General features: G+C 39.0%; 2 protein-coding genes across 2 annotated transcripts; both read right to left on the reverse strand.

Moving 5' to 3' along the window:
- Window positions 1–9,620: 9,620 nt before the first annotated feature.
- Window positions 9,621–12,231, reverse strand: LOC104741107 (uncharacterized). Its single transcript, XM_010461887.3, has 2 exons — window positions 10,209–12,231; window positions 9,621–9,986 (listed from the first exon to the last, which is right to left on the reverse strand). Exons 1-2 carry the CDS (start codon window positions 12,229–12,231, stop codon window positions 9,862–9,864), a joined length of 2,148 nt encoding a protein of 715 aa, XP_010460189.1. The 3' UTR covers window positions 9,621–9,861.
- An 18-nt stretch (window positions 12,232–12,249) lies between these two features.
- LOC104750307 (4-coumarate--CoA ligase 3) lies at window positions 12,250–17,462 on the reverse strand. The gene is made up of 7 exons (XM_010472083.3): window positions 16,290–17,462; window positions 15,964–16,202; window positions 14,287–14,485; window positions 13,254–13,399; window positions 13,102–13,169; window positions 12,909–13,011; window positions 12,250–12,605 (listed from the first exon to the last, which is right to left on the reverse strand). Exons 1-7 carry the CDS (start codon window positions 17,119–17,121, stop codon window positions 12,501–12,503), a joined length of 1,692 nt encoding a protein of 563 aa, XP_010470385.1. The 5' UTR covers window positions 17,122–17,462; the 3' UTR covers window positions 12,250–12,500.
- Between the last annotated feature and the right edge of the window lie 516 nt (window positions 17,463–17,978).

A 17,978-nucleotide genomic window follows, 5' to 3' on the forward strand; every position in this document is an offset into this window, starting at 1 on the left:
GGGATTCTAAGAGAGCCCGTTATATAAGAGACTGAAACTTGGTTTAAAGAGCACTACGTGTCGGCATATTGTTGGGCGAAAGAAAAATACAAAAGGGATAAAAAAAAGTTGGGAAAGCTCGATTTTTTCTTTTTTCCTCTCTCTCTTCTCGTTTGCGATTGAATCCCCGAAACGTGAAAAATTTGGAATCAGAAGCTTGAAGGTTTCAAATCGAAGGAGCTGGAATCAGAGGAAAGGTTTGGATTCGAAGGGTAATTCACTTTTTTCGAAAACCCTAATTTTTAGTTTCTCTATATACAACAATGTGTATTTGTATCTTCGCTCTTTTGCTTAGCACTAAGTTAGAGTTTGATAGATTTAAGTTTTGGAAGTGTAATTAGCTTTGAAGGCTCTTGTGAAGATGTTGTGTTTTGGTCAGATTCCAAATTTGTGAAGAGTTGATCCAGGCTCCTGATTCTTGTTCTTGATTTTGTTTCTTGAAAAGATCAACTGACACTAATTTGAATCATATGTGATCTTTGTGAGCTAATAAGAAACATTGTGTGTGTTTTTTTCTTGAATCAAGTTATTACCTGGTGAGAGCTGGGGAATCTGATTACGAAAGCTTGGGGATCATCAACACAAACCCAGTGGCCAAAACATCGGTTGATAAAGGATTATCAGATAAAGGTAAGAAGCAGAGTGTGAGAGCTGTGTTACAGTTAAAGGCAATGGGAGCTTGTGATCGAAACTGTTGGCTTTGGCCTTCCATTACACAAAGAGCTTATCAGGCTGCTGAAATCATTGCCTCCATCAATGGGATTAGTCGCAGGTAATCATTGCGTCCATCAATGGGATTAGTCGCAGTTTTAGTTCTTTGATTTGTAGTTTACTTCGCATCTACGATTAACGGTTTTTGCGTCTATTGGTTTTCGAAATATGTAGTTCAAGTTGTTAAGAAGAGGCTATAGCATAAGAGTCCTAATGTTCAACTACTTGTTCTTACAGTATATGATGTTTGTAGTCAATTTTTGGTTACTCGGCCGGTTTATTTTGTGCATTGTTTTTGACTCTCTCCTTAACTCTCTATGTGTATTCTTCTGTTAATAGCTTTTGGAGACGTTAGTGAAGAACTGTGGAGATTATTTGCACCATCAAGTTGCAGAGAAAAACTTGTTAGGGGAATTGGTCAAGATTGTTAAAAAGAAGGTACTTCTTGTTCTGTGTTTCTATGTGTGTGTGTTTTTCCATAGTGGTGAATTGTTGATTGTTCGTATTGCTGATGATTTTGGACTTTATAGACGGATATGCAAGTTAGAGATAAGATACTGGTCAAAACTTGAAATGTAATTGATATAACTTTGGTAGACATATATAATGTTCAGTCATCATTTGTTGTAAGTTTTGAAGTATTGTATATTGGTAGCAACTAGCAAGTCTTGTATTTGTTGCCACCACTCTTTCTGGCCCAGTGCTAAAATGTGAAAGTTGAGTGTTTATAGTTGTGGAATCATGTTGCTCGGTGCTTTTCGATGAGCCTAGATGTTTTTTTTTGTGCGACTTTTCCCCGATCTCAGTTTCTCTCTGTTATTTGTAGATTGGTGAAGGATGCTTTGATGGTCGGTCAGTGATGCTTTGATGGTCGATCAGTGACGTATCGTTTCTTATCTTTACCCTGCTCACTTTCTCATATGGTGTGTTGTTTTTTTTTCATCATAAAGCTGTTTATATTATGTTTTGTATGTTTGAAAATTAATTAAATGCATTATTTTCTAATTTTATAAAATCTTAAATGTTTACACATTTATACCACTTATATTCTATTTAAAATTTTTAAATTTCAAAAAACAATATTTTCAAAAATAAGAGACCCAAAATAAGAACCTACCATTGGAGGAGAAAATATTAACTATGAGATCAAGGGTTCTTATTTTCAAAACAGTACACAATTAATTCATAAAAAATTCAAACAGTGTTTAAGAGACTCCAATTATCATACTACTGATAATCTTGCTCTAAGTTTTCGCCGCCATGAGGGATTTTAGCTTTCCATTCTCCTATTATAAGACTTTGCGTTTCTAAAATGCTATAATACAGTTGCACATTTCTGAATATTATCTTTCATAGCACTTGCAAAATTCGAGCTATCTTGTTCTGCTATCAATGGCAACTTTTTTTGTAGTGTCTTTAATGTTTTAGTCTTCAAGAATAATTAGTACTTGGCTTTGTTACCAAGTTTTCTTTTCCTTTATAAACTCATGTAAGAGTAATGAAATAATAAATCCAACTTTTTATCAAAACCTTTTCTTTTCTTTGAGAGTGATTCTCTTATGTTCTTTGTGAACAAAATCGATTGCTTGGTGTGATTCCAACAATCAAAATTGATTGCTTGGTGTGATTCCAACAATCAAAACCGACTACTTGGTGTGATTCCAATAGTCAAAACCCCAATCTCCTTGGTGCGAGGCTGAGAGATCCGATCTTTTTGGTGCGAGGCTGAAATATCAAACCGGTATATCAAGAGTCTTTCCGCAACTCTTTTGTGACCATTCGTTCCACCATCCTTATTCTTGAGGCTTCATCGTCTTTAGGATCTAGGTGTATCTATCTACCAACTTGAGGGTGTCGAATCCTTGGGAGGATCATATCAATACTACTTAATTAAACCAACCCAAACCACAACTCATCATTAAACCAGCAATAACCATTTTACACAGCGGAAACATACAAATGAGACCAAACCACTATATCTTTAATGCAATAACATTCCTAATCATTCTATCCAACAACCTAACATAACACTAACCAAGGTTCTAACATCATAAACATACATAACCAACATCACAAAAACGAGACCCTAGATCATCCTCCTCCTCATCGCCTTGATTCCACGATCACACTTTGCCTTTACCTGCACCGCAAACACAAATTGAGATGCATGAGTATTTAATAAACACTCAGTAAGACAATCCTCCCATCTATTGGGCTATACACACAAGCAATAAGATCCCTACATACCACAAACAACAAACAATATAAACAAACTAAACAATATACAAAGCAACACGTCATCGTCGTAACTGAAGAAGGGTGTCGACCGACACCTCCACATGTTGTCGATCGACACTCGCAAAAATTATCGAGCCGTCCTCGCGTTGGTGTCGACCAACACCCCAACTGGTGTCGATCGACACTGATGCCGAGCATCAATTTCCTTCGATCAGAAACTCCGAATCTCGCCTCCAATCTCTTCCAATCCGCTCCCCGCATTCCTAGAAGCGAAACCCAGCCGCAACAATCACAAAAAAACCATGGAAAGCATAAAGAAACAATCACATAAGCACCAAATCACAGAAAACAAAAGATCTTAGCTTAGATAACCATGGTCATGCACTCACCTCTTTTGCTGGAAGATTCTGTCCAAAATGATGAATCCAACACTATAGAAAGCTTCTCCTTCGTTCCTAGCACAAGATCTCCACTCCTCAGAGACAGATCTCACCAAACAAGCCTTGAATCTCAAAAATCCCCCAAGAACACTCTCTCTTCTCTCTTTTCTTTCTAACTTTTCTCCGTAGCGGCTAAAAGTGTTAATCCCCGAAACCCCCAGGTCGATTTCTCCCTTAGAAATCTCGGTTTGGGATCCACTTAAACCAAACCGTGCCAAAACGACGATTTAAAATGATTTCATCAAACCAGAAATCGTTGGTGTCGACCGACATCACCCTTGGTGTCGACCGACATCACCCTTGGTGTCGATCGACACCCATCCCAAAAATCCATTAATTGGTTCGCAGATGTTACAGATATATTTTTAGAGGAGAAAATACGTTGGAGCAAAACTCATCTCGGTGTGTCCAAAAAATATTGTGTTCTGTATGTGTTCACTTTTAATAATAACGCGGAAATTAATAGTTAAAGGTGACTTGATTCGAGAACAGGTGAAAACGAACACAAACAAATGATCGTCTTTTAAAATTTGAAAGCCTTAAGTCAAACAAAAAATTTCTATATTTCGTATGTATGTAAAATTTCTCTATTTCGTATGTATGTAAAATTTCAACTATTTGAGCTCCTTTGTGATATACGCCATCGCCTGATATTCTGCTTTTTCTAAAGACATACTCACAATCTTTTTTTCTTGGTTTTCCAAGATATTGGATAAGAACCAATATGTATGAAGTAGCCAAAACTGACCGCCTAGTGAGTGGGCAGCTTTTTGTAGTCCCTGGTAGAATGCCCATTAGCTTTATGCAGTTTGTAGTACGACTACGCGTTATCGTCCCAAATCCATTTATTGCTCGGGAGGACTCCAATTTTTGAGGGGCGCGAAAAAGGTGGTTTTGATGGCGAGTTCCTAGGGGAACTCTTTTACGGAGACTTATCCACAGCGAATGTCCCCATCCTGGATTTCGCCATCAGGAAAGGTAACTTCTTGGGGACTGCTTCGAATCGCGTCTTAGAAGCAGCCTTGAATTTCTGGGTGGCGGCAGCCTTTTCCTCTTTTGCGACTATCCAGTTTGAAGCTCTATGTAGTGTGTCCTAGATGGTGGGGAACTAATTGACAGCTAGTTCTTCTCAGAAGCGGTATTCATGCCACATACCATTCTTCAAGGCTGACAGGACAGTTGAGTTCGACACCCCGGGATTTGGACTTGGATTTCCTTTAAACTTTGTGATATAAGAGCAGATTGATTCTCCTGCCGCTTTACCTAGGTTCCAAAGCTGGGCGTCGGTCACCGCTGTTTTGATCAAGCTCGTATACTGTTTCATGAAAGAAGTTGACAGCTCCAGAAAACTATCAATCGAGCCTGCTGCTAAAGATGTGAACCATAGTAAGGCTGGTACATAGAGGGTTTCTGCAAACAGCTTGCAGTAACCGACATCTTCCTCGTAAGGCTCGAAGTTTACTCGACTTGCCTTGAGCAAGAAGGTTTTAAGATGTGTTATCGGATCTCCTTTACCTTCGTAGCTCGTAAACTTAACCTTTCGCGTATCTATTACGCGAACTCTTGCTATCACAACCAAAAAAAAAGTGTTTGCTTTGACTTCTCAATCACCCATGAAATGTTTCGTGCCGAAATGGTTGCGCTATGCACACTGGATTGCATAGGCCGGATCTTATTCTGCATTCTATGTATTTTGGGATAAGATGCGATCCCCAGAGCCACGCTTTCCCGGAGGACGCCTCCTCCCACTCGGGATAGAGTTTGGACAGTAACAGGCGGAAGTGTAGCCGCCATGGCTCCTACCGGGGTAAGATTTTCACTTGCGGGTGGAGCAGTGGTTTGTGGAACACTCGGGAGCAAAGTTTCGGTCTCAGGTGTTGTCTGCCCTGGTGGGAACTCTACCACAAGCTAAGCTTCTGCTAGACTGTGAGACGACTGGTCGACGTTTGAGCTGGTGCTTGCTACGCGGTAAATTATGGGACGAACCCACCAAAGTCCAAAGTGCGTCGCATGCATGGTATGCTCTAATGAAAAGAGATCCATTCTGTCAGCGTACGCATTGTGTGAGATGACAATTCGGTCATCGAATCAGAAATTGCCTCCAAGCAAGAGGTAACATGCCCTTGAATCTGGTGAAGCGGTCAGCCAGAGCGAAATTTGCCGTCTGTTGACGATCCAATTTTTTCGATAAATTGACATCTTGAGAGACTAATTAATAGAGTTGTGAAAAATATCTATTTCTATATTAATTTCTATGATTTCATCTTCTATTTTTTTCTTATGAAAAAAAAAACAAATCATGGAAATAAAGGCATCTAAAATAATTCTGTTTTTTTTTTTTTTTTTTCAACCAAACATTAATCAAATTAAAAAATAACTCCAAGATTGGTTGCCCAAACCGGAGGAAAAGAGTTTACAAAGGAAATTTCAGAGGAAATCAATCTTGAAGAACGGGCTAGACAATCTGCCCTTACATTGAGCTCTCTAGAGATCCTGATCAGGGAGAACGAGGAAAAGCATGGTCTGAGCACAAGAAACTCCTCTAACAGGTTCGAAAAAGATGGCCAATCGTCAGGCGTCTGCACCATCGCCACCAATTCTGCACAGTCTGTCTCAAAGCTTTGACATCCAACTCCAGCCGCCAAGAGTGACTCCATAGCCCAAATCAAGGCTTGTAGCTCTGCATGTAAGGATGTAGGACCGCATCTCTGACTCCGTGCTCCCAAGAGGAGAGTCGCATCATCATCACTACAACACCACCATCCTAGACCCTGCATAGCATCTGACCCTTTCCAAGAACCATCAATCTGACATCGAGGAAAAGCTCCCCTATCCTCCACCAGAGGCGTAGTATGCAAATACCTATCCGAATAGGATTTTGCTTCTTCCCATAGTAATTTATCATTATTCGCCTGGTGTAGAATTTCCGTCGGCTCGGCCTGTAACCCCTGAAAAACTTTTTTATTCCTATCTTTCCATAATGTCCAAAGTATCCAAGGAAGACGATTAGCTACATCCGAATCCCCCGACTGAGAGGCTGCCCGCCAAAAAATAAAGTCTAAATTTGCATAAATTGAAGCAAATGGAAAGCCATCGGGGACTAACGAAACTAGGGACAACTCCCAAACATCGAGCAAGCGAGGGCACTCAAAGAGAGCATGATTGATAGTTTCTGGTGCAGCCCCACACCGTTTGCAGAGTGTATCACACCGGATACCCCTATACGCAAGTCGTTCGAGCACTGGGAGGGTGCCCGACGCAATCTGCCAGAAAAAATGTTGGACCTTTGGGGGAACATCCAGCTTCCACACCTGGGCCCTGAGGGCCATACATGTTGGTCCGTATTCGACTTCCGTCATCAGTTCTCTGGCTAATCTATAACCTGATTTAACCGTATACTTCCCTGACTTGGTAAAATGCCATAGTAACCGATCCCGTTGCTGGACCTTACTGACCGACATACGCCGAATAATCGGTATATCCCCCGGATCCAGAAACTCTTCTAGAGTAGGCAAGTGCCAATCCTTCGTGACAGGATTAATTAAGTGGTTCACCATCAAGCTCGGTAACCAGAGTCGTCCCCGACCATTGGCAGGACGTGGTCTAATATCCGGAATCCATGGATCTCTCCAAACCGAAATAGAACTACCCGAACCTACCGCCCATCGCGCTCCATATTCCACTAAATCTTTCGTTGAAAAAATACTCCTCCAGGCAAAGGAGGGATTAGAAGGTTTTTTGGCCATAAGCGGGTGTTTATTGCTAAAATATCGGCCTTTCAAAACCCTCGCCATTAATGACGTCGGGTGTTGAATTAAACGCCAATACTGTTTTGCTAACATAGCATCATTAAATTGTTCCAAGGCTCTGAAACCTAGACCCCCATCACACTTATCCTTACATAGTTTATCCCAAGCCACCCAATGTAAACCATGAGCCTTATCGTTGGATTTCCACCAAAAAGTGGAAATAGCACTCGTTAATTTAGATGTCAACTCTTGCGGCAATTTGTAGCAGGACATCACATGCGTGGGAAGTGCCAAAGCCACCGATTTAATCATAATCTCCTTACCACCTTTTGATAAAAGCTTTGCATTCCAACCATTGACACGATCATCCAATCGATCCTTGACATATCCAAAAACCTTATTTTTTGAACCCTGGAGGCTTTCAGGAATGCCCAAATAAGATCCCATACCTCCCTCTTTGGTAATACCAATAACTGACTTCAACTGATCCCTTATCTCAGTAGGAACCTTCTTGCCAAACATTATAGATGATTTCTCTAAATTAACCTCTTGTCCTGAGGCTTTGCCGTAATTCCTGATAATTTCCATGACCGTCTGACATTCTGTCGCCTCTGCTTTACAGAAGAAAAGACTGTCATCAGCAAACAACAAATGCGAAATGGTAGGACTATCCCGGGCGATTGTGATACCCGTTACCTTTTTCTCCCGTTCTGCCTTTTTGATATTCGCTATCAGAACCTCTGTACAGAGTATAAACAAGTACGGTGACAACGGGTCCCCCTGACGAAGACCCCGCTGTGGTTTAATAAAACCCCGGGGTTGACCATTAAGAAGAACTTGATACGACACCGAAGATACACACCACATGATCCAAGAGATCCAATTCCGATCAAACCCTAACTTAACCATGACTGCCTCTAAAAAAGCCCATTCTACACGGTCATAAGCCTTACTCATATCCGTTTTGAAAGCCAGAAATTCCGACTTGCACCTATTATTAGTATTTAACCCATGAAACATCTCCTGCGCAACCAATATATTATCCGTTATTAAACGACCCGAAACAAAAGCCGACTGAGTTTCGGAAACCAAAGATGGGAGAAACCGCTTAAGCCGAAAACACAGGATCTTAGAAATAATTTTATAGCTCACATTACAAAGACTTATCGGCCTAAACTCCGCCATCCGCTGCGGACGATCAACTTTAGGAATAAGACAAATATTCGTCTCATTTAAACACGGGTCAAAACGTCCTGAACGGAAAAACTCTCTGACTAGAGCCACTAAATCCCCTTTTAAGGAAGACCAGAATCGTTGAAAAAACAAGGCCGTCATACCATCAGGTCCTGGTGTCTTCTCCGGGTGCATAGCAAACAGAGCTTTCCGAACTTCGGCTTCAGAAATATCCCGAATTAGATCTCTATTCATAGTATCCGATATTAAAGGGGTAACCTCCTGTAACATCTCTGACACACCTTGAGCATCTGAATTCCTAAAAAGGTCCTCAAAATATTTTGTAGCAATATTCTCCATACCTGAAGCCGATTCATTCCATACATTATCTGTATCAAAAAGACCAATGATCCTATTTCTTACCCGACGCTGTTTAGTAGAAGCTTGGAAAAATTTTGTATTCTTATCCCCAACCCTTAACCAGAACTTCCTACTCTTTTGTTGCCAATATAACTCCTCATCCCGATATGCTTCTTTTAATTTCCTCTCTATACCTCGAATTTCCTCCTGAGAAATTGAATCATCCATTTTCGCCTCCTGTAACGCCGCCTTTAAGGACGAAATGAGTCTTGGGCCAGAAAAAATATTATTCTTTCTCCACCAAGAAATCGAATTCCTGCAATTCTTTATTTTATCCACAAAGCCCGTAGGCCGGAAATTTATAGTACGATTCCAACCTGACTCAACTGCCCCGGATAATCCATCCTTCCCCAACCAGCATTTGTCAAAACGGAATTGCCGATTCCGTTTTATATGTGTCTTCAGACAAGTTGCCAAAATTGGACAATGATCAGAACCAATCATATCCAAATAGTCTACCTTGGAATTCGGGAAAAAACCTTGCCAGTCCTCATTACCCAAAGCACGATCTAACCGGCACCGAACAACCTGGTTATTGCACCGATTACCCCTCCATGATAAATGCTCACCATAACAAGGAAACTCTAACATCCCACAATGTCGGATCATGGAATTAAAAGGCACAAAAGAAGAGGCTGGACGCAAAGCACCTCCCCTTTTCTCATGATTACCACTCAATTCATTGAAATCACCAATCATAAACCACGGATCAACACGGAAAGACCCGATATCCGATAATTTATCCCATACTTTTACTCGATTTTGGGGGACCGGATCCCCATAAATAAAAGACATATAAACTAATTGTTGGCCAAAGAAAGCTTGTACATCTATAATGCGATCACAATCATAAAGAACTGAGAGTTTTATTTCATCTTTGTAAAATAATGCTAAACCACCACTTGTCCCGCAGGGTTCAACAGTATACAAATTATTAAAACCAAACTTATTCTGAAACTTTTGCAAATAAGAAAAACATTTCTTAGTTTCTGATAAAAATAAAATGTCTGGTCGATGTTGCTTCCATAAATCACCCAAATACTTCTCTGTCAGATCAACCCCAATGCCCTGACAGTTCCAACTCAGGATCTTCACGTGTGCGCCGGTGGTTTCGGGAGAGCCACCGTCCCTTTCTTGACTTGACGACTACCATCCGCTGGTTTACCTCTCAAGGGAATATCTTGCCTCCCCTGACTCTTCTGTTTTTTTCCTGCACCTGCAGGTTTAGATAACGCCTTAGCCAATAACCGTTTCCCCGGAGAAGCCAAAGTCCTAACAACATTTTTAGCAACTATTCCTGAACCACTAACACCCTTTCTAACATTAGGCCTATTAAGTCTCACCCTATGTATTACCGGATCCACTAGCTTAACATCAGCCAAAGCGTTATTAACAAGACCCAAAACCGAATCCGGCAAGACTAAAACAGGAGGTTTACCTTGTGAATCACCAGTCATATCCGACTGTGAATCCGTACCCTGCTCGGTGAGAGTGTCGTCCTCCTTACCCAACTCAGTATCAGGTATAACCGCATCATCACCTTCGGGATATTCTCCCTCCTCCAACAAGTCATCATTCTCCTCCATAAAGCCAGTCTCCTCTCCCTCCTTGACCAATCCGGTGAGAGTCTCTTCCGGAGCAACCGTAACAGCCTGAGAAGTGGAACCTCTCCCAACCGCATCCTCTTCCTCTTGGGATCTCTTTGCAACAGCATTCTGTTTCACCGCGCTCCCCTGTTTGACCTTATACAACGGTTTTGGCCACACAGGTCCCATACCCTTTCGATTCAGATTGAAGGAAGGAACCTGTCCCTCTAACTCACCACTTAGCATCTGCGAACCTCTCTGTCCACCAGAGCCACTAGACTCCACAGCTGTAAACTGTTTTTTCTGTCCCCACGTTGAACCTTGGAACCTTTCTTGATATCGGGAACCATAAGCACCCCCATCTCCGTGCATACCCTCGTGACCCTGGAAATCCAAAGCCCTCTTAACATGCTTCCTTGGTTTCTCCCAACCACCTTCACTTTTGAATCCCCCTTGCTTACCCTGAAGATGATGTTTCAGAACAAACCGTTTATCCACTTGCTGTTCCGCGACCTGCTCCCCCGCTCCCTTCTTCAATTCTGGGCACTCACGCACATCATGAGTTAGACGAGAACAATGCTCACAAAAACCTGTCAGCTTCTCATACTCAAGGGAGACAATAACCTCATCTCCAAACTCAAAGGGAACAACCATCTTGAAAAGGAGAGGATTAAAGCCATTAACAGTCACACAGAAACTTCCAGTCTCCTCATCAATCTCCCTGAGAATACCCACCTTCTTACCTATTGCTCTCAAAGTCGCTTCTTCCCAAAGATGCATGGGAATACCCGTTACCTTAACCCAAAAGTTGATTGCGGAGGGATAAGTAGATGATATGATAGGCTCCCATTTCACCAACGCGAGCATCCACCCATCAAAATGGTATGGACCGTTCATCAGCACCGCCTGCAGTTCCTCTTCAGCCTCAAAATTAAACTGAAATAAGCCCTGACCCAAGTCTGCTCCTACCACCTTGTCCTCCAGCTTCCAAATCTTCGGTAAATTAGCCACCAAAGACTCCATTTGCTGAACACTTGGATTCATCAAACGCCCAATAAGAGTCAGTGAGAATTGTTGTATTCTCTGAGCCAAAACCGAATTAGCGATCCTCACTGTCTCCGTACGGACCAACGGAGCTTTGCCTTTGTTGAGTGCTAACTGAGACATGATAGACCACCAACGACACAACCAAAACTCCTTGAGGTCTGAAAAACACGACACCGCAAGACACAATTCTCTCAGAAAATCAGACAAATCGCCCACTGAAGAAAGAATGATCCAGCAGTTATAAAACCACCCTATCAAACTGAGCTCGCGGATAAATACCACTTGAACAAAACACCCATTGTCAAGGGATAGACAAAATCTGTCCGAAATTGATATCTCAGAGAACATCACAAAACATTCCAGAATCACCAATACAAGATCGTAACGAGATACCCATCTGACAAACCAAGGAAAGAGAATTGATCTCATACCATAATTAACATACCAATGAATCCTCCCGATAGTATATTCAGGTGGAGCCTCAATCAACATGATATGAAAATCTCGACAATGTATAACAAGCAAAATCAATCGCCATGCAATCCGGAAGCAAATCCTATCGCACTCGCAATCAACCCGAATCGAATCAACCTCAATAAAACCAACCCGATACAAATCCTCAATCCACCCGTACCGTATCGAATCCTCAATCAGCCCGATAAGATTCGATCCAACTCGATCCCCACCATAGAGAAAGAGATCCCGTAAGTCCCGAGTGAACCCAGACCAAATCGAAGACAGATTTCCGATCCATCTCCGAGATCCAAACGTAACCAGAGCACACGAAAGACCAATCTTCCGCCTCTCAACAGCACTGAACCAAAGCATATCAAACCCTAGATCGAATCGCCATAACTGTCGCCCCGTTCATGTTCATATTTATCTTTTCAGTTTTTCTTGGTAACAACTTTATAGTAATAATTCTGTTTTTTAACACTCACTTCTTAATTAATTTCCAACATCTGTTGTGAGTAGAGACAACTGACAAAGGATGAAAACAAAGATACGCGTATTGTGGGTGGATATAAAAGAACCTTTGAATCATCAATGAAATACATTTAAGAAAGAAAGAGAAAAAATAGTTTTTTCTATAAGCTTTAACAAAGTTTAGCTTTGAGATCCTTTCTCAAAATTTTTCCGGAAGGAGATTTGGGAATGGAAGGTACAAAGAAGACCTTGTGCAATCTCTTGTAGAACACCACCTACGTACAAAAACAAATAAACATACACAATGTATTCAATAAGTTTAACAAAAAATGATATTCTTTTTATTTCAAAATATTGAATGTTTTGAGTAAAAGCATGTATATTAAGAAATGACTAGTTTAAAAAAATTAAACCAACAAGAAACAAAATTATATAATATAAAATATTAAACTACTTTAAAAATTATATATAAATTTGAAAACATTTTATGTTATAAAACAAAAAAAATTCTAAAATATTTTATATTATAAAACGGAAGAACTATTAATTAAACCCCAAAAAGAAATATTTCTACGTACCTGTTTGGCAATATATTCTTTAATATCTTCTTCAGTGATATCATTTCCATTGGATCGCACCACGAAAGCCACTGGAACTTCCCCAGCGACTTCATCATTTTGCCTGCACATTTATGTAGCAGAATGATTTAAGAAGACGATGCCGTTTTATACTCAACATGCGTATATGTTAGAGTGTGAGATGATTACTTACGGAACAACAGCTGCATCCGCTATTGAATGGTGGTTGATGAGCAAACCCTCTAGCTCAGCCGGAGGGACCTATTTTTTTTTTCCAAATTTGATCATCGCACCACAGTTTCTAAACCATCTTAATTATATTTAAACTAAAATGAGTGGACTTACCTGAAAGCCTTTGAATTTGATGACCTCTTTGAGTCGATCAACAATGAAGATTTCATCATCTTCATCCACATACCCAATGTCACCTGTGTGAAGCCAACCTTCTTCGTCTATTGTTGCTGACGTGGCTTCTGGATCGTTCAAGTACTCTGCATGCGCGCCAAAAGTTCGTTAAAATTTTTATACCAATTTGTTTAACAATTAATATATATCAAACTCTTTAATTTGCAGTGTTACGTTTTGTAATTTGACCCCTTAATGTAGTTACAAAATATAAAGAAAACATGTCACGTGTACGTGGAAATGTAAAGGACGTGGCGACGTATGCACTTTAGAAACAATATGCATGTCGTACAAAAACATGTGATGATGCGCAAACCTTAATAAAAAATTGCCGTATAATTCCTTTTTGTTTAAATGGTAGACCAAGTCCAATAGCAGCAACCTTACAAGATTGCTTTTAAAAAAAGTTACTAGTTTAATTATATATATGTTTTTTATTGAACCAATCAAAAGAACGATTTTCTTTTTTTTTTCTTTCTCATTATAATATTATTTTTATTAACAACTCTCTTAATTAGTATATGTCAATGGAGATGCCTTTAAGATTTGTCGGTAACTTTTGACCAAAAAAAAAAAAAAAAAGATTTGTCGGTAACTCACTAGCTTTAATTATTTTTTCCATAAATTAAGTTTTATCCTATGCTTGTCAAATAAAATGGAGAAGAATATTAAAAAAAAAAACATTATTCTTCTGAAACCATTACAACTTTCTCTTATTCATAAGACTCATATGTAAAAATATATACCTGATTTTGGAACCATTCTTAAATATTTATGAAGAAGTTTTAACTACTTTGTAGTACTTTCAGTCTAAAATAAATGAGTGATGTATACTCTTTGAAATTCTCCAATAAATTAAATTATGCTCTCTTTTCTTTTTTTTTTCTTTGTTCTAATTTCTATCCTCTATTAAGATATCACCTTTCCCTGTAAAAAATTATCACCCCAAAAAAAGAAAAAGAAAAAAACGAACCTTTCATGATCTGTTGACCGCGGATACAAATCTCACCAGGTTGGTTGTAACCAAGAGATAGACGTGTCTCGAGGTGAACCACTTTAAGCTCTGAGTTTCGGACCACAGTACCACAAGACCCTGATTTTGTCGGGATCGGTTCTTTAGCGAACCCAAGGCTCATTGACAAAACTGGTCCTGCCTCCGTCATACCATATCCCTGTTATTCGTATAATCCATTCGTTACTACTCTATATAATTAGAATCTTATTGGCACTATTGGACAATAGTTCGAAAAGATTAAATTAGTCGATTATACGAGGTTGCTCCAATATATACATGGATTCCCTATAAAGATATTTCTTTATTTAAATACTTTAGGTTACATATCCTTTTTGGAAAAAATGTTTAAATTTAACTTAAGGTTTCATAGACTTGACTTTGTGGTGTGGATATATATATCATTCATTTTTATTGATGATCCATTTGATGTGTTTTCCACAAAAAGGATCTGTCTTAGGCTAATGGCACTCAATAATGATTCCCTCCCATAGTGTTCAGCAGCCTGGTCATCTCCTTTGTAAGAGGAGTTTAATAGGCTTATATCCTAACTTTTCAAAACAAAAAAAAAATGGAAAATGAAAACAAGAAAAAAAAAAAAAAAAAAAAAAAAAACGATGTGTGTGAAAGAAAACGTGACCACGTCACATAAGTGTGTTTGATAATTTGACCCCATCTACTTTTTCCACTACTAAATAAAGGAAATTTAATTAAGTAGTTTGCACAAAAGAAAACCAATTAATGTCTACGTAATAATATTGCTGGTTTAAACCTCTCATGGATTCTGATAATATATACTATAAATGTTGTCAAATGTAATGAAATTATTCCAAAATTTATGTATTGTAGGAAGAATATTAGTAGAACATCTCGTATTCATTATTTTTGAGAAGAAAAGCTATCACAAGTAATCAAAAACTTATAGAAAATAATATATTTATATGAACAAAAAAAAACTTCTAGAAAAATAATTTTTCGAATTCTTGGCCAAAACGACCAAAGTAATTTAAAAAGGAAAATAATGTAAAAACAAATAAAGAAGAAGACATTTGGAGAAGTTGGAATTATATACTAACACAAGAAAAACTCTTTATAAAGTATATATAAAGAGGAAGTAACGTGAAAATAAATTCTGATTGACGTCATAGAATTATATGTAGTGTATCCATTGCAGCGGCGACCTAAATCATATCCATATTCTATTTTTCTTTTTTCTTTGGTAGTCAAAACCTAAACAATAACTGTTTTAAAATTTAAAATATAAATAAATAAATAAAAATAAAGATTACAAAAAAGTAGTGAGTTGCAATGCGAAATTAGCTTGAGATTCAGATGGAGCGTACGTAACCAAAAATTATGCCGATGACTTAGACGTAACTCACTCCTCACTCTCTTCCCGTGCATTCTCCTCCCATATATATATATATATATATATTTAAATATTTACTTTTAGCAAATTTATTTCAATTTTTTTTATTCATTCATTTTCATCAAAATGAAAATAATAAAATATTTCTTGATTTTTTTTTTTTTTTAAATATGCATAAGTAAATGATTCCCGCGAAATTGGTAGGGTTGTAGACTTGTAGTAAAACAAAGTATTAGGTTTGAAAACAGAGACATGAGACAGAGACATACTTGGCCAAGGATGGCTTGAGGGAGACGGCGACGAAGACTATCTTGAAGATCTCTGCCTAAAGGAGCTGCACCAGAGAGAACCAATCTAACAGAGGAAAGATCGTAAGAGTTAACGGCAGGGTTTTTAGCTAGAGCGATCACTAGTGGTGGAACAAGCGCCGCCATTGTCACTCTGTGTCTTTGGATGAGATCCAACAAGGCTCCGATCTCGAACTTGTGCATTAAAAGAACCGTCACACCTATCATAAGGAGTGATTTAAAAGTTAGATAAACACATTAAATATTACGTGATGAAAGAGTACGAAACGACGTAGTAGTTTGGTTACCGGATCGGATGGAGTTGAGGAGGACGCTGTTGAGAGAGTAGATGTGGAAAAGAGGTAAAACGCAGAGTACGACGTCGTTTGGTTTGAGGTAAAGATTTGGGTTATCTCCATCTACTTGTTGTGCAACGCTTGTGATTAAGCTCTTGTGAGTCAGAACCACTCCTTTCGGTAACCCCGTTGTTCCGGATGAGAACGGAAGCGCAGCCGCATCGTCACCGCAGATATGGACGGTTTCTTGAAGTGGGTATGGCTCGTTGGTGAGGAGTGTGGAGAACGGGAGACAATTCGCCGGTGTTGGTTCGTCGGTGGTGATGAGAGTGAGGTCTTCTCCTAGGTTTTTGAGTTTTTCAACGTATTGAGAGTGAGTGATGATGAGTTTGGCTCCGGAAGATTTGAGCTGTTTGTAAATCTCTTGACAAGTGTAGAAAGGGTTGGCCGTGGTTGAGACGGCTCCGATCATGGAAGAACCCATGAAGGAGAAGACAAACTCGGCCGTGTTTTGGAGAAGGATCATGATGACGTCACCTTGTCTGATACCTAACTTGTACAGCCCGGAAGCGACTCTCCGGCAGATAAGGTGGGTTTCGGCGTAGGTGTAGCTTTTTCCGGTTGAGCCAACGATGAGACAAGGCTTGTCGGAGACAGAGGAGAGCTTCTCGAAGCAGTAAGTGTGGAGAGGGAGGTGGTTGGGGATGTCAATGTCCGGGAGCTTCGACCGGAAAATAGGAGGAGTAGGAGAAAGAGGAGGAGGAGGATGGACATCGCCGGAGACGACGACGGATGTATCGGTTGGTTTGTGAATCTGAGGTTCGTGTAGAGCTGCAGTTATCATTGTGAAATGTGAACAAGAAGTGTGTTTGTATTTTTGAGAATGTGAATTTGTTTGATTAGTCTCTCTTGATCTTTTTGTTCAGAAATGAATTTTATGTAAATATATAGTAATGTGCGTGTGTGAAAGAAGAAGAGTTGTCTGAAAATGAAATAAATGAAGAAATTAATATGTGAAAGAGAAAGAGAAGAAGGAGAAGAAATTGTGGGGGTAGGTAAAGGGAATGGCTGATAGAAGAAGAATGGAAGGTCGTTTGGTTTGGTAGGTTTCATATTTTCCCTTTTATACTCTTGCATGTCCTTATTTCTCTATTTTATTTATTTATCATATTTTTTTTTGTTAATATTGAAATTCTGGTACATATATTGCGTATATAACTAACAGCCACCGATTCTTTTTTTCTCTTACTAGCACTAGGTTTTGAACCCCCGCTATCCGTGGATATATTTGATATATTTTGTTGAAAACTATATATGATTGATGACGGTAGTAGAATATTATTTTATAAAAAAATTTAAATTAGTATTAAGGAAAAAATTAAATTTCAAATACACAATTTTTTGAAATAGAAAAATCAGTTGTATTATAAAATCAAATCTGATAAAAAAAATCATGAATTTAACTAATGACCTCACATATCCTAAACCATTTTTTTGACCACCAGAAAAAACAAAACAATTTTATCATCATGAATTTAACTCGTTTTCATATTTAATTGATCGCTACCATCTATGTTTTAGTGTTTTTTATTCAATGTTTTCTTATTCTTCATATTCTTTCTTGTCATTTCTATTGTCAAATTTTGTGGTAATCGTCATCATTACTTTTACTGTCTGATTTTTCGCTATACTATTTTCCTT

This window comes from Camelina sativa, chromosome 16 (genome assembly GCF_030686135.1).
Source record: "Camelina sativa cultivar CO46 ecotype springtype chromosome 16, ASM3068613v1".
Classification (NCBI taxonomy): domain Eukaryota; kingdom Viridiplantae; phylum Streptophyta; class Magnoliopsida; order Brassicales; family Brassicaceae; genus Camelina; species Camelina sativa.

Coding starts and splice junctions, on each gene's coding strand:
- LOC104750307 (XM_010472083.3), bottom strand. CDS start 17,121: ATGATAACTGCAGCTCTACACGAACCTCAGATTCACAAACCAACCGAT. Junction 13,400..14,286: donor CGGTCAACAGATCATGAAAG/GTTCGTTTTTTT, acceptor GCGCGCATGCAG/AGTACTTGAACGATCCAGAA. Junction 13,012..13,101: donor GCGGATGCAGCTGTTGTTCC/GTAAGTAATCAT, acceptor ATAAATGTGCAG/GCAAAATGATGAAGTCGCTG.
- LOC104741107 (XM_010461887.3), bottom strand. CDS start 12,231: ATGCTTTGGTTCAGTGCTGTTGAGAGGCGGAAGATTGGTCTTTCGTGT. Junction 9,987..10,208: donor TATGACTGGTGATTCACAAG/GTAAACCTCCTG, acceptor CTAAACCTGCAG/GTGCAGGAAAAAAACAGAAG.